Here is a 17,262-nt window from a genome sequence, read left to right on the forward strand (position 1 = left end):
TTGCAGGTATACAAAACAAAATCAAATAAATGTTATGTGTAAAATTTAGAGCCATGGTGAGATTTATGAGACATATTAATTGTGTCACTAAATACAATAATTAAATGAGAATAGATGATTTTTGGTGAAGATTTAAAAAAATATGAAATATAATGATGATGTTTAATAGTGATAGAGTGCGTTCCTAAGCTTCAAATTGAATTTAAAATGTACTTAGAGCATTGGGTCCGAAGTAATTCATCTCTAAGTGTTTTTTTAAATAATATAAAATAAAAAAAGACAAAACGGAAAGGAACAAAAGAATATTCATTTGAGAAGCTTAGACCGTTAGTTGTTGACTTTGGTGAAGTATTTCATTTGAAAGAAATTCAATTCAATGAAAGCCACCTTACCAAACATTTTTACATTCCTAGCTGAAATGTATTTATAACCTTTCCTTTTCACCTTTATAAATAAATTTAGAATCCTTCTCGTGTTTCTACATCAAAAATCTCAAGTGCACTTGCATTTCTTAAAAATCTACCCAGAATTTCCCCAATTCATTCTCATCTATTAATTGATTAATTAATTAATTCATTTACTGGTTAATTAATTAATTAATTAATTAATAGAGAACCCATGGACGACGCTGCAGGTACAACCACGTCTTCTTCTTCTTCAACCTTTGGCAATTACCCTCTTTTTTGCGCCATAGTTGCTTTTACCATCGCTCAACTCATCAAATTCTTCACCGCTTGGTGAGTCTTCATTCCGATCGATCCCAATTCAATTCACCGTTTAGAGTGTTATTGATTAATGTTTAATGTTTTGTGAATTTTGTGAATGTTTTTTTAGGTATAAGGAAAGGATATGGGATCCGAAACAATTGATTGGATCTGGCGGAATGCCGTCTTCTCATTCAGCTACTGTTACTGCTCTTGCTACAGCGGTTGGATTTCGGGAAGGATTTGGAGGACCACTTTTCGCTACTGCATTGGTTCTGGCTATCATTGTATGATTTATTTTTTTTGCAATTTCTAAAGATTTTCATATATTCTTTTGTTTTCTATGTGTTTGATTTAATACAGGTAGTTATAAGGTTGGGATAGTTTCTGATTTCAGATATTGTTGTTGGTGGTGGCAGGTGATGTATGATGCTACTGGTGTAAGATTGCAAGCAGGACGACAAGCGGAGGTTTGATTGCGGTCCATGGGATCTCTATTTGTTTTGATTGATTTCAAATTGTCTTTATCGAAATTGAATGACCGGGTTTTTCCAGGTTCTTAATCAAATTGTAATTGAACTTCCTGCTGAACATCCTCTGTCTGACAGCAGACCTCTTCGCGAACTTCTTGGGCATACCCCGCCTCAGGTTCAATATTTTGCATTTGATTGCTTTCTAATTTCTATGATGGTTTAATGGATCCGAGTTTGGAATAGAGAATTTAGTAGATATTTGGTTGTTTCGTCTATAGAATTCTTCGGCAACCTAAAGTAAGCATAGGGATTTTGATGTTTGTGAACTGTTTACACTAAATATATTCAATGAGCATTGCTACTGCTTGCGTATAGTAGGTGACAATTGTGTTACACAAAACCGTCTTTTATCAACATTCAAATCTATGATAGTATGTTTTACTTTGAAACGTTAAGCTGATTTTTTTCTAGGATTATGTATATTGTCTTAGTGCTATCGGGAATCGGGATACTATACTACTCATAGACTCATAGTATTCGATTATAGTTAGTGTTAAGTGAATTTTGGATTTATCAATACAGAAATATTATCAAGTCATTAACTAGGTTATAGCATTTTCACTGCTACACTTTTTGGACATATTGTGGCACTCTGTATCTCATTTTCTACTTAATCTGAGCAATTACAAAACCTTAAAAGATAACCAGGCTAACTTTAGTTGCTTTTTTCGTAATCTCTTTGGAGAAGAAAAAAAGGTTCCTTTTTTAATTGAGTTTCATCTTTATTGTACTTTGAATTGCCAAAAAAAAAAAAACAAGTGATGATTTCCTTTGTTAATACTCTAAATTCATATTGCAGGTAATTGCTGGTGGTTTACTTGGAATCGTAACAGCATCTATTGGTTTTTTAATAAAACATGTTTGATAGTTAAAATTTGAGGATTCCTTTGGGCGTTGTATAGAAAATCCAAAACAACAAGTCTCTAGTGTTGAGCTTTTTCAACCGGAAAAGTCATATGGGCACATTCCTTTTGATATCAGCCTGCAATCACTTCACTTGACCTTCATATCAACATTGGCGATCGAAAATTGAACTGTATTAATTACACTACTTGATGTAATGGAAGCGTCTGTCTTATGGAATCATTAATTTGCTAGAGCACGTTCTATTACAATTTTGGATTTTTGATCTTGACAATGTTTGAAAAAATTTATTTGATATTACTTGTAGTCTGTTACCCTGGATATATGTAGCTCTTTTGATATTAGAAACTCTTGTCCTTTCATCTTTCTTAGTTATTCTTTTTATTAGTTGGGAATGTTGTACATTCAACATATTTGACATTAAATATTATCAATTCATTGATGTAATAATATAGTTGTCTGTTATAAACAACCTTCACAATGACCTATAGAATGGAGCACCGGACCATATTTCAAAACTACATAGTAATGCTGGTAATCATGACTTCGCATATAAAAGGAAAATACAGGTAGATGAATGTGTTTGTGTTTCAAAATGATCACTTCATGCTTTTGGAAATTGGAGTTAAGACTGAAATTTACACATTGCCTAATAAACACCATATGGTAATGGATCGAATCCAACTATATCAGAACAGAAAATATGAAATGGTTTTGAAAATATGATCCAACTATATCAGAACAGAAAATATGAAATGGTTTTGAAAATATGAAACCCGGTAGAAAACTTGAAACAAACAACACTAGAGATTATTTCATTATTGTGAATCCATGACAATAAAAAAAAATTAATCTACCTATAACAATAGTATTGCCCAAAGAATCAATACTAAGCATTTATAAAACCCAATATATTTTTACTTTAATAGTGTATATTTAAGCAACTCAAAAGATACCTTAGATTTTAAATTATTTGTTAGTTGATTACAAGTATAACTAATTATATATTCGCAAGGAACAAGAGCATAAATAGAATACTACTATTTATTATTTTGGAACTGAGGCGATGCCTGATTAGTATTTGTTTATTTTATAAGTGTGCTCCAAGTATCGCAGAAAAAACCCTCTGCATTTCCGCCCTAGGATCTTCGATAAGTCCTGAAATTGTACGCCAGGCAATATGTTCATCGGGTCTAACTAAAATAGCCCCTCTGTTCGTCATGTTACACATCTCCCACCAATTTGAATTTGTTGAACTAACTTCAACAACATCTGCATAATTCTTCCAGGGTGATAATGCTTCTTTACTTCCTTTATCAAGTCTTTCAGCAGAATCAGTACACCAAAAAACACACACTTTGAGAGAAACTTGTCGTTCTTCAGCCACCTTGAATGCTTGACGAGCTAAATGATAAGATTCCTTCACAGGTGCTATGATGAGAACAAACTCAACTTTATCTCCAGACACAAGATCATGCGTAGAAACAGTCTCCTACAAAATATTACTTACACTATATCAACAAAAATTGATGATTAAAAGCAATGAAAACCAGCTAGCTAATCATTTAGCTAAAGTCTATAGATCAACAGCACTACAAACCTCGCATAATGGGTTTACTCTCACAAACATATGAGGGAGTCTACATCCTGGTTGTGCTAAAGGGATATAGTCCCTGCGACGACCTGTGGGTACTTGTGAAGGACTCTCAACATCACTACTCTCTGGCATAATTGCACCTTGTAGGTACCTAAATTCAACAGCTGAGTTAGACAGGTGACCCAAAAATGCCCATCCATCTCATAAATTTGGCCCAATGTACTACCATACAAAAATGTAAAACTTAATAGCTAAGCTAGACGAATACAATAATAGTGATATGCAGCTCAGCTATACAAAACGTAAAAATGTCTGACTCAGACAGTGATACCTAAAACCGAGATCTTCTGCAGGAAATTGAAGTTGAAGGCTTTTTCCTTCTTCAAATATATGTTTTAGCTTAGCCAACCTTGAGGATCCAAGAGGGTTACTTTTATTCAAAACAGATTCAGAGAGCTGTGCACGACCTATAGCAAAAATCCCATCCAAAGCTAGCCTCTGCAATCCGGATGGTAAGATGGAACCAACCCCATTAATAATAACTTTATGTACTGCAATCAAATGAGGAAAAATCAGTTAAGTTTCAGTTATTATTTAGCGAGGATGGAACTGAACAGCACCAGTTGTAAGATTCTTTGATTAATTGATGATGAAGAATATAAAAGGAACTCATTACATGAAATAACTTTGGGTACCTGTGTTTGCAACAGTTGGATCGAGACCAAGTGTAGCAGGAACAGACATGGCAGCTCTATAGTTTTCAAGACTTAACCTTGTATTGAATACCGAGATCTGACAATAAAATGCAGTAATATTTGTCCGTGGGTTTTGAATTTCTTGAATATAAATACATATTAAAAAAATGTAACAGAAAATAAAAGAATTACTGGTCTGCGTTCCATGTCGTAGGTATTAAGCATTGAAGTTGGGGCAATACCCTTGATCACAGAAGCTATTTTCCATGCAAGATTATGGGCATCCTGAATGCCAGTATTCATTCCTGCAAAATTAAGTCAATATTTTATGATAAATCGCTTCACTTAATAAAAAGCAATAATATAATAGTGGGTTCAAATCCTATATTTGCTATTTTGGGGAGCTCTATTCCCGCCACCACCCCTGGCCTGGAACTGTATTTACAAAAAAAAACTGTGGATTGCTCCTGGGACTGGGGAAAAGTCATAGCTAAAAGTCACACTAATACTTTCAAAATAATTTAGGAAACTACTATGCCAAATATTTTGAAAACTGATTATTAAGAGTCCCACATCGGACAATATATGACCTGAACATGAGTTTATAAATGTGGGCACTCCTCACTCTATCAACCGGTTTTGTAGAGTTGAGTTAGACCCAACCACACATTCTTAACATGGTATCAGAGTCTCGTTTAAGATCCGGTAGGCCATCTATTATGGTTTCTGCTATCGGGCCACCCACCATTTATTTCCACGCTCCAGATGTCCAGTACTGGGCGTGAGGGTGTGTGTTAAGAAGAGTCCCACATCGGACAATATATGGCCTTGAACCATTCTCAAGAAAGCATGATAGATAGTCATAACATTTCAATCACAATTTATTTATTTTAGAAATATTTTATAATTTTCTTAATTTGGAAAAAAAATAGTATTTCTCTCCCCTCCATCCAAACATACTCTTAGGGTCTGCGTGGCTGGAGGAATTAAGAAGGAAGAGAAAGGTCAGTTATTCGATTCTAAATTTAAAGAATTATCAAATGTTAATGAAAATAAACAAAGGATATTCTCATTTTTAAATATCTCAAATATGAGAACGTTTGTTTACAAATGAAAACATTAACAAACGAAAACATTCCCCCACTCTGCCTTTCACTTTAAGCTCTTATGTCCAATGTATAGGAAAATGACAATGCCATGTTCAGAAAAAGAAAGACACGAGCATATCACATATTGCCATTGAAAAAGAGAAAATATGAATTCTCCCCTATTTTAGAAATATTACCATTCTCAAGAAAGCATGATAGATAGTCATAACATTTCAATCACAATTTATTTATTTTAGAAATATTTTATAATTTTCTTAATTTGGAAAAAAAATAGTATTTCTCTCCCCTCCATCCAAACATACTCTTAGGGTCTGCGTGGCTGGAGGAATTAAGAAGGAAGAGAAAGGTCAGTTATTCGATTCTAAATTTAAAGAATTATCAAATGTTAATGAAAATAAACAAAGGATATTCTCATTTTTAAATATCTCAAATATGAGAACGTTTGTTTACAAATGAAAACATTAACAAACGAAAACATTCCCCCACTCTGCCTTTCACTTTAAGCTCTTATGTCCAATGTATAGGAAAATGACAATGCCATGTTCAGAAAAAGAAAGACACGAGCATATCACATATTGCCATTGAAAAAGAGAAAATATGAATTCTCCCCTATTTAGCATAGATATTAAGTGATGCCATGAAAACCATTTTCTATTTTAGACCAGTAAGCATCTTCACTATCAGCATAAAGATAAAAACAACTAACCAAATCCACCAGCAGGAGGAAATCGATGAGCAGCATCGCCGGCAAGTAATATTCGGTTGCCACAACATGTAAAGCTCTCAGCAACCTCAGCATGCATAGTCCATGGCTTTATATCAATTACATCCACATCTCCAAACTCTTGACCAACAAGTTTGCTGATTAACTTCTCACATGCCTACTAAAATCAATTCTCTTTCAGTGTGTAAATACATACATAAATGTATCAGGTTTAATCATATCAACAGACGTGACCTATGACCTCTTCAAAACTCCATGTTTTAGCTTTAGCAAGATATTTATTCCTTGCATTATTACAAATGTCATTAAAAAATCTGTATAAACCTTCTGTTATGGGTAGATAATACCTTTGGATTGAAATCTTCAATTGTTTGCTGAGGTGGATAAAACGGTATCTGTGACAATATAACTAGCATCATACATTTAATTCACAAAAAACCAATTGCACGTTGAAATTGTGACATTTTTATATTTAAGCATATCATACCTGCAAAACAAATTCTCCTTCCCTGAGATCATGAGCAACAAGGACCCCAATTGCTTCAGTATTGAAGATAAAGAAAAGCATACCCGGATTCTCCTTAAGCAGAAATTTCCCAAGCCGTTTGCTCAGAAAATGGACACTGACGAGTTTTTGCAAGTCTTTCTCACCTCTCATATCTATTCCTACAAGCTTTCTCACAGTACTTCCTGCTCCATCTGTACCAACAAGGATGTTACAGTGGATATTCTTTTCTACACGCTTCCCATTATTGACAGAAGACGCAGTTACAGTTACAAAGTCATTGCTGGTGTCAATTGATACACACTCATGACCCATCAATATTTTCTTTTCACAAGATTGCTTATTTCCTTCAGAGCTTTCAGATGCACAAGTTTGGAAGCCTAGATTTTCAAGTTGCTTGAGAAGTAACATGGTTAACTTGTACTGTGAGAAGTGTGCAACAGAGACTGGGCTGACAACATGCGCAAGATCTGGCAACAAGTACAAGATAAATGAATCTTGTGAAGCTTAATATTGACCAAAATGATAAAACATCATGTAGTCTAATTGTTGATGCTGCATATTTTGAAAGCTATGTAATATTGTCAAAACTATCCTAAGAGAAAAATCTTCCTATTTCTATCTATTAGACATGAAATTGTCTCACGTGGTCTACAAAATAGCACCTTGAGGTTGTATGTGGTCTACAGATCCAAGAACTGAACCCGAAAGGGAAGTGCAATATACGAACTTCCTCCATAAGTCTACTGGTGGTTGAGACCTTTGGATCTCTTCAACAAGACCTTCAATCTTGCGGAATATCTATAATGGCACCAATGGTCAAAATACATCACAATGCCTTTTTTGGAAATAAAACCATTTATCAAAATGTGATATTAACCTCCATGGATCGATTGTTGATGAAGTGTGCTTGTGGATGTTTAGAAAATGCCTTGTTTCTCTCCAAAACTGTGCAATTAATACCTGCAATAAAACAAAAGGAGTGTGAACTTTGAAGTTCATCATCAATTTACTCATATCTTTCATTTATATTTGTTGTTCTTCATGATATAGGAGCATTGTCATAAAAACTAGTAGCACAAATTAGCAAAGGAAACTCTATAGTTCACTTTAGAATTTTGCATTATCTATCACACTGAAACTCTTAACAAATATGTAAACATTGAAGTAGAAATCATTGTCATTGCAAAATTACAAACTGAAAACATAATAAATCTCATTATCATTGATGCATCATTTTGAAACCCATTTCACAAGGAATCTTCATCCAAAATATTATTAATCAATTGCCAATTGGAATGCTATAATTTTAGAACCTACCTAACTTCGTGAGCAGAATAGAAAGAACAAGACCCACAGGCCCTGCACCAACGATCAGAACCGGAAGCACTACATCATTACCATTGAAAACTTCCGCCTTTGAGAAACCTCTCCTTTGCATATACTGAACTAAGCATGCTTTATTTTGAGTTTCATCTTTAAAGGGGTAATTATACCTTCTCAAAAACCTTAAAAACCCCATGACCAAAAATTGAAAAAGCCAGGCTCAAATGCTCTTCATAAAATAGAAGACCCAAGGATAAAAAATAACCTGGAAATATAATAGTTAAACATAAATGTCAAAAGATGCACAACCATACAATGCATCAATCACTTTAAAATCAGGCTATTGATGGTAGTAAAATCAAACATCTCTACTTAGTTTTGTTGTTTTAGGGTTTTAATTTTTAAAACTTGTTCATTTTTGTGAATGTCATTATATCAAACATGTTATGGGCAGTTACATAGGCAACATAAGAATATAACGAGATGCATATATATACAGTGTACCATCGCATCATACACGATGTTAATCGAAATTGAGTAGAAGAATGTTAAAAGCTGCATCGATCATAGTGATGGATAAATATTAAGACACGTATTGAAGTTGAAGAAAATGGTTAGAAGAACTACCGGTAACTAGATGAGACCAACTACAAGTGAGTCTTCTTCTTGTTTGTTCTCAGTTACTATTTTTCTTAGGGACTGACGTAACGTATGCTTACACGTTCCAGAAAGACATCAAAGACGTGGCGAGAAGAAGAGCAAGTGTTATGTGGAAACAGATTCTCCGACTTTAACCCGCCAACTGCACTATGTCTTTCATTTATTTTAGTCCCTTAGATGAATCAAGCCACATGGCAACTGCTGTTTTCTAATTAGGAAAAGAAAAAAGAAAATTTTATGGTGAAATCACACAAATTGGTGAAGTCATTAATCTGGCCAATGAGAAATTATTGTTGACTTAGTCAGTAATCCAATGATTATATGGTACTAGTAGATACCACTTACCGGTAGATATCAGGTAGGATTAAGTGATAAAGTTACCCCTAATTTTTATATATATTTTTTAATTTTAATAGTTATTGTGAAAATTAATTAAAACAACTTTTGTTTGTTCAAATTCATCGTGTTCATTGTCATTGCATCCCAACATTACAAACGGACATCAACATCATATTTATTTTTATCTTATTTATTTCATCTGAAATCCTAATTTCGTACTCGTTTGTCATTGTTGATCAAACTGAAGTTATTCATCGTGTACATTTGTCATTTCATATTTTTCCCCAACACTACATATGAACATCAACATCATATTCATCGTGTTCGTCCGCCATTGTTGAACAAACTAACGTTTGATATTCTTTTTGTTCTCTCATTCATTCGCTCATCAGACATAACACTAACACCGACAAAAATCTGCATTTGAGGGCAAAATTGAAAAGAAAAAAAAAGTAATTTGCTAGTGTTCGAATTGAGAACACCGTTACTAAGGTAAATACGGATATGATTGTTATATTTATTTGAAATTAATTATTAAGATTTACTGATTTTAAATAAAATTTAATTGAGGATGTTAAATTTTATTTTAATTTAGGAATTAGGGTTTATGCTTCAATTTGTTTTCTGCATATGAGTTTTGTATTTAATGATTTTGATTTTAAATTTTGTTAGTTATAATTTCGAATAACGTATTGGGGTGTTAAATTTGATTTCAATATGTGAATTAAGCATTATGCTTGAATTGTTTTCAATGTGTGAATTAGGGATTATGCTTGAATTTTTTTTTGGATATGGTTTCTTGTTTGATAATTTTGAATATTCAGTTTTTTAGTTACCTTTGATTTAATTAGGAAATTAGGTATTGTGATTGAAGTTGAGTTTTGTTGTGTTAATTCAGGTTTACTATGGAAAACTACGACGATTTTGATTCCAATGACGTTCATTCCAGCTACTGTTGCAGGATTGACAACATGTATGGTCTGCACTAGATTGGTGAGTGAAAATGCATATGTATATGTTGTTGATAGAAGTTGTAGGACTGCTTGGAATTTTGCATTGGTTGCCATTGAATGAGTTCGACGTGTATTATTGGTGTGCAATAGGTCTGTCATGGAATCCAATGGTTATTTTGGAACTGTCATGAACTTTGTTAGGACGCTTGTTGATCGCGACTTTATGAGTCGAATTTGGGGTACAAACTGCAAGTGCACAGTTCTATCGTGTAGTTTTAAAAGATATCGATCCCACAGGGACTTATGAATCGATATACCGTTTTCTAAGGTTACTTCGTAAAGCTAAGGCGGATGATACTTTGATTGTTTGGGGGAAAAGTTAAAACTAAAATAAGATATAGATTAAATATCAATTAAGCGGATATCGGTATGTAGTTCGTCGTAATTAGGGAATCAAATCTTCGTTGGTTTCTTGATTTTTTTTTAAATAAATATTTTCAGTAAATACTATTGATTAAAAGTCTTTTCTCAAACTCTCGCTCTGTTGAATAGACTATGACTTTATATTAACGCAGCTGTCACTTATTGGTTAAGTCCAAAATCACTTTTTGAAAACAACAGAATCTATAGAAACTCTTTTTAAGAAAACACTAATCGTTTAAACACCCTCGTCTCAAACTCTCGCTCTGTTGACTTAGATTATATAATTAAACTCAAATGCTTAACTCTCGTCCTCACATTTAACTTTTAAAAATACTTTTTGAAAAAGATCAGAATTTAATTAACTCTAAAATTTGCTTTCGCCCTGATTTAGAATTAATGCTCAATCTACTATGTCCAGTTAAAAACTCAAACTCTCGTTCTATTGAATTTAACTTCTTTATGTCTTTTACTCTCGTACAAAAACTTTGTTATTAAACCTGTAAATTGAGACCATAAAAAGAGTGATTTTGTTTTTAAACGTAATTTAACCAACTTAGTTTTGATTCCTTCATTCCGCTTACTTTACATACCGATACCTAAATAAATTAGCCGGACATGTTAAACAGACCTAAACAATGCTTAAATAATTCCATCTCAGGCAAATAATATAAATAAACAATAAAGCAGGGCATATATAAATTCAAACAATAATTAAAGAATCTGAGTAATTAATAGCAGTCTTGAACACTCCACCACAGACCGGTTGGATTTGTTCTTGAATTCTTCAATCGGACAGGAAAATAAAAAGTGAAGGAATAAAAAACCTAGGGTCTAACGTAAAGTTAGATCCGGTAAAAGATACACAATAGTTTCCGGTATAGAAACTATTGTGTGAAAAATTAATTAAGTGCTTAAAGGAATTGCTGGAAAAGAAAATAAAAAATTGCAAATAAAGCAAAAACTGTAAAAAGGTAATGGTATGCTTGCACGGCTGGAAGAGAAAAATTGAACGAAGCAGAGAGACGGCGGAGCCAGCTGCAGGGTTTGCCAAAAGCCACTATTTATATTGCTCACTTTTTGTAACGGTTTCCAAAGGCTTTCCGTGTAAAAATCCTCACGTTCCAATAGTCAAGCGTAACAATAGGCTTCAACGTGCCTCTGTTGCGCTTCTAAAGCCAAAAATATAGGAGAATGGTGTGACATCCGTCACACCATATGTTACGCTCGTAACACAAGTAGGCAGGGCGTGACGCTCGTCACACCTTGTGTGGCGCTCGTCACAGGCGCAGCGCCTGTGCTTTTGGACTGGGCCTTAGCTTGGTGGAATTTGCTTCTTTTCATTTCTTTTTGCACCTCCTTTTCTTCCTTTTTCACTCGTGCTTCAAATAAACTACCTGAGATAAATAGAAAGCAAAATACCAAGTAGTATCGAATAAAATGAAATAAATTGAAGTGAATAATAATATAATTTAATTAAATCGAGTCCTAGAATGTGATATAGTTTCATGTTATCAAACTCCCCCATACTTAGACTTTTGCTTGTCCTCAAGCAAAATACAATATAGAAATCGTTTAAAAATTTAGCCAGATGAAATTTCAAAACACACATCAATTCGTACTAGGTTGCAAGTAGATTTTGTTTAGGAGTAACTTGAGTTTAATCTTGACATCAACAACTACCGTTACAACCTCAGGTAACCTCACCTTATGCAAACCAGTTCGAGTCATGCCATTATAGTTAGCCTAGTTCTTTTACTCTTATTTCACCCGTTTTCATTCTAGCGAAATCACATTAAGCCCTCTATCGTTTCGCGCACATAGTGGAGTGACCGGTTAGTGATTCTGATCCCCTTTTTAGCTTGAAGCTCTAGTACATTAGTCGGATAACTTCGTTATTTGGTCCATTGCAAATTGCGGGGGATCGGACCGTAGTCCGCCCTACCAAGTTCAGCACCAGATACTTGCTGAACCAACTCATAATGGATCTTTCGTATTATGTTTTTGTATGATCTGCAACCTTTAGATTAAATGATCTGGTAAGGATCACCTAACTTAGTTAGTGCATTTCCTGATATATATTTTTTTTTATTTTGGGAATCATTCACTTATATTCATCGGCCTTCCACGTAGTTTGTTATTAAGATGGTGCTAACTTCTTGTATAAACTACTCGGGGTTACTATAAAGTTAAAAGTCCAAGGACTTGTATAACAGGTACCTTTCTGATCTAACATGTTGAGGTTTGTTTAGAGTGTTGGGGCGGTAATAATTTTTGTCTTAATTTTTCTCAAGTTTGATGAAGTAGGCAACTTTTATACTTACTGAGTGTGTTGAATTTTTGTTATGGCTCATGAAAATTTGAGGGAATAGATAATAGAAATTTCTCACACTAGGGACTTAATTTAGAATAAATATACATTATAATAAGTATTTTTTTTTCATAAATAATAGAAAGGGAAATAACATTGAAAGGAAAGATAACGTACTTGAAAAGGGAAAGTTTAAAGAACAAGGTTTTCCCCCCCACACTTAAATGAAACATTGTCCCCAATGTTTCAGAGAAAACAAAAGAAATACAAAAAGAAAAAAGAAACTAGAGTCAATGTTGCCTTCCGCCGCGTGTTCTTGGACCTGGTGATCTTTGACGTGCTTCCAAATCATCAAACCTGCTGAGCAACTGAGCGAACCGCTGATCGGTTATTGCATTCCTCGCTTTCTGTTGTTGTTGCATCTGGCGCATCATCTGCATTACTTCGAGATTTTGCGCTTGCATGCCATCGATAGCATCCATGATGTCGTCGTTGGTTGCTGGGCTTCTTCGTCGAGGACGTCGTGAGGATGGACCAGCTGCATTATCGGAAGGGTTGAGCGGGACTGATTGTTGTGCAGGAACTTGATCACCCTGCTCCATTTCGGCGAACTCGTCTGAAGGCGGGTTTGCTTGTGTAGGCTCGGTGGCTTCGGGAGCATTCAGATCATAGATGTGGCGGTTGGGATTGGTGACATCTGTTAGGGCAATGTTGGGTAGAACAACGCTTAGGACTTCCTGGTTGTTCACCATAAGGTAATACCCTCCGCCGACTCTGTTTTTGATTAGACGGCTGGACCGACAGTAACTTATATCCATAGATAGGGGAGATAAAGATTCTAAATTTTGGAGTCGGTCCCCTAGGTTTAAGACAAGTGCTATTGTGGTTATTAATCCACCTATTACAAAAGGTTGACGGCCTCTAGCACATAGGGTGCGGATGTGATGAAATAGGAAGGAGGCAGCGTTTACCTGAGTATCGCTTTCAAAGATGCATTGGAGGAAGAATAATTCCTTGGCGTTTACTTTGCTGTTGTTCGGTCTTCCAAAAACTGTGTTTTGCAGGATGCGGATAAAGTACCGGATGGTTTGGTTATGTATATGGGAAGCAAGGAGCACATCCCAGTTGTTGGTTTCTACACCGGATATTTTCCTAAAGAGGTTAAAGGCGTGTATGTGCCACTAGGAATTCGGAGGGATTCTCGGGTGGACTTGACCTTCTACGGGGAACTGTAGCATGGTACTCAATTGGTTTTGGGATAGGGAGTACTCGGTGTTGAACAAACGGAAGGTTGCGGTACCGGTTAAGTACTCGTCTTCACCGGTGGGAGTGTTGTACGAATAGGAACTTAAAAATTCTAAGGTTAGGGATGGATAGGTAGGTTGATTGTGAGTGCACAGAAAGGTTAAACCAGCAAGGCGGAGCATTCATTCTATACCTTGAAGTAATCCTAATTGTTGTAAACAAGTTAAATCAGGGTACCTGGTGGATTGGACGCCTCGCTGTTGGAAACGCTCGAATTGCTCCCTTTGATAATTATCATCTTCGGATCGGAAGATGATATTTCCGAAAGCTTGGTTGCCCGCCATATCGATAAGTGGTTTGAAAGAAGTAGAAGGTAAGAAGATGAAATGTATTTTATAGAATGGTTTGTGGTGTATGAAGAAAGGTATGGTGGGTATTTATAGGAAAGGATTTGGAAGTTGGAAAGGGAGTGGTTGAAAAGTAAATAAATGTGGGTAAATGTGAATAAATGGGGAAGGTAAAAAGGTGGGATGGTGTAACGGTCGTGTCCCAACGGTTAGTAACGTTCACATAGCCAGACGGTGTCACGCTCGTGACAGGGGTGTTACGGGCGTGACAGGCACTCGGTGTGACGTCCGTCATGGATTGTGTGACGCTCGTCACACAGTCATTCTGGCAACGTACTTTGTTTTTACCATTATATTTTATTGTTGTTATTTTGTTATGCATATGTTTTATTTTATTTTGCTATTGTGATAATTTTAAATTGCCTTGCATGCTATTCTACTTTCCATAATATATATATATATATATATATATATATATATATATATATATATATATATTAATAAGTCATGTAGGTAGTAACAGTAGAGAGCATTATTGATAGATATTGCATAAGTCATAATAAAGTAAAATAGATCAATAGCTTCATAAAATAATCATAATGTAACATTGGAAAACAAAAACAAAAATGCGAAAGAGAAACAAATACTAATATTAAAAATAATGTAAAAACTAATGAATAGCCTAAACTAAAACTAAGTAACTAAGAAAAACAACTTCTAGCCACTTGCGGGATCTCTGGCCGGAGGAGCAAAGGAGTTAACACGGTTTAGCAACTCGTGGAATTGATTTGTCATAGTGCTCATGTATCCCAGAAATTCTTGTCCCATATTAGCTAGCTCTTCTCTGAGGGCGTCCTGTTCTGACATCAAAGCTTGAATGATGGTGTTATAATTATCTCCGGGCATATGATGTCTAGGATCAGGTATTGCCGACTCTTCGGTCGGGACAGGTTGAGGAGGAGGGTCAATATCATAATAACCAGATGGTGTCTAAGGGTCAGATTTAGCATAAGGGATCTGGTCGTCACAAATCTCATAGTCCTGGATGGATTCAGTAGATCTAGCAGGAGAAGGTGTTTCGTTCAGGTTGTAGAGCCAGTTACTGCGGTTATGAACACTAGTCCTCGGACTAGGCAAGGTGAATAGGCAAAGAACTTGGTTGTTAATTATAAGCTCAAACTCTTCAGGCCCTAGGTTCGCTATAAACATAGTGTTGAAGAGGAAAGGTATACTCATAGTCTCAATGCCACAAAAAAGGCTTAAGTCAAGCATAGGCTGACGTAATCCGATAGCATTACCAATCATGGTTATTAAACCGCCTATTTGAATTGGTGCTCGTTCATCTTGGATAAGGCGGTCAATATTCGCCAACATAAAAGTGGCACCGTTTACTGGACGGTTCTGGGAAGCACAAAATATGATGAAGAGTTCATCACGTGAAACTGAGGTACTGTTTGACTTCTTCCTGAAAAGGGTGTGGGCCAGGATCTTATGGAAATAACGAAAGGCCAGGTTATGTATGTTTCCAGAAAGAAACTCATGTTCCTCGGGATCGTCATTTTCAGTCAAGCTTCCCCAAAAATGTTCAAGTTCTCTATATTCAAAAAGGTCTTCTTGGCTCACTGTGAATGTATCAAAAGAGGTAGGGAAACCTAAAAGGGTGGTAAAATCTTGAATGTTAAATTGATACTCCATGTTGAACATTCTGAACTGAATGAAACCTCTGCTTATTCCTTTTCCATGGCTGGGTAGATAGATCAGAGAACTAAGGAATTCTAGTGTCAGTCTCCAGTAGGTGACGAATTGTCTACGGATAGGAGAGGTTTCCCACCCTATCTGACTCAGCAAATACAGGACACTCTCTCTTAGTCCAAGGGCAGTCATTGCCCAGTCATCAGCATACAAACTAGGTAGCATCTCTCTCGCTGCTAGTTCCTCAAACTTTTGTTTCTGAGCTTTCCCTCTAAATTTGATACCCATACGATCAATTTGTCCCATCAGGTTAGTGTTAGCTAGAGAAAAGAAAAACAAGAGTTTTAGTCAGGATTTGGCCAAATGCCGAAAGAAAGAAAAAAATTTATAAGTTAAAGTAAATTAAGAATGAATACTAAATAGAATTTAAAAGAAAAAGAATAATTAAAGAAGAAATAAAAATAAAATAAAAATTTGTGGGTTGTCTCCCACTAAGCGCTTTGTTTAATGTCGCAAGCTCGACATAAAAACTATCAAATGTAATCTATAAAGTCTGGAGGCATTACGTCTAAGTGCAAGACTTGCGATCTTCATTGTTTTCTGCATAGTGATAATGTTTTAGACGTTGTCCGTTTACGGTAAATGGTTCCATAGATTTGCCTTTAATTTCTACCGCTCCACTGGGAAAGACATTGGTGATTTGGAAAGGACCTGACCATCTAGATTGTAGTTTTCCCGGGAATAACTTTAGCCTGGAGTTAAATAATAGGACTGTATCGCCTTGTTTGAAGATTTTCCTTGATATGCGCTTGTCATGCCATTGTTTTGTTCTTTCTTTGTAGATTCTGGCATTTTCGTAAGCGTCTTGTCGAAGTTCCTCTAATTCGTTTATATCAAGGATTCGCTTTTCACCAGCAGGCTTATAGTTTAAATTTAGATTTTTAATAGCCCAGTAGGCTTTATGTTCTAATTCTACCGGGAGGTGGCAAGATTTTCCATAAATAAGCTTAAATGGGGTTGTCCCTATGGGAGTTTTGTAAGCGGTTCGATATGCCCATAAAGTTTCTGGTAATTTCAATGACCAGTCTTTCCTTGAGGTGGCGACTGTTTTTTCCAATATTTGTTTGATTTCTCTGTTAGACACTTCCACTTGCCCACTAGTTTGAGGGTGGTAAGGTGTTGCTACTCTATGTCTCACACCATACTTAAACAGTAGTTTTTCGAGTATCTTAGATATG

The 17,262-nt window shown here is 35.4% G+C and overlaps 2 protein-coding genes across 4 annotated transcripts; one reads left to right on the plus strand and one right to left on the minus strand.

Moving 5' to 3' along the window:
* The first annotated feature begins 312 nt into the window (after positions 1-312).
* On the plus strand, positions 313-2,463 carry LOC127083083 (uncharacterized). The gene is made up of 5 exons (XM_051023314.1): positions 313-737; positions 835-991; positions 1,124-1,174; positions 1,260-1,352; positions 2,037-2,463. Exons 1-5 carry the CDS (start codon positions 619-621, stop codon positions 2,100-2,102), a joined length of 486 nt encoding a protein of 161 aa, XP_050879271.1. The 5' UTR covers positions 313-618; the 3' UTR covers positions 2,103-2,463.
* Positions 2,464-2,997: 534 nt separating this feature from the next.
* LOC127083082 (uncharacterized) lies at positions 2,998-8,954 on the minus strand. 3 transcript variants are annotated; one of them, XM_051023311.1, is made up of 12 exons: positions 8,685-8,954; positions 8,052-8,322; positions 7,612-7,694; positions 7,397-7,532; positions 6,714-7,201; positions 6,574-6,621; positions 6,209-6,383; positions 4,586-4,698; positions 4,394-4,490; positions 4,030-4,249; positions 3,702-3,849; positions 2,998-3,593 (listed from the first exon to the last, which is right to left on the minus strand). In XM_051023311.1, the coding sequence occupies exons 2-12, from the start codon at positions 8,251-8,253 to the stop codon at positions 3,192-3,194; spliced, it is 2,112 nt and encodes a 703-aa protein (XP_050879268.1). In that variant the 5' UTR covers positions 8,254-8,322; positions 8,685-8,954; the 3' UTR covers positions 2,998-3,191. The 3 variants fall into 3 exon arrangements, with proteins under 3 accessions (XP_050879268.1, XP_050879269.1, XP_050879270.1); XM_051023312.1 differs by having other exon boundaries at positions 8,562-8,932; XM_051023313.1 differs by lacking the exon at positions 8,685-8,954 and adding an exon at positions 8,575-8,599.
* Between the last annotated feature and the right edge of the window lie 8,308 nt (positions 8,955-17,262).

The sequence above is a fragment of the Lathyrus oleraceus genome, chromosome 5, assembly GCF_024323335.1.
Source record: "Lathyrus oleraceus cultivar Zhongwan6 chromosome 5, CAAS_Psat_ZW6_1.0, whole genome shotgun sequence".
Lineage (NCBI taxonomy): Eukaryota > Viridiplantae > Streptophyta > Magnoliopsida > Fabales > Fabaceae > Lathyrus > Lathyrus oleraceus.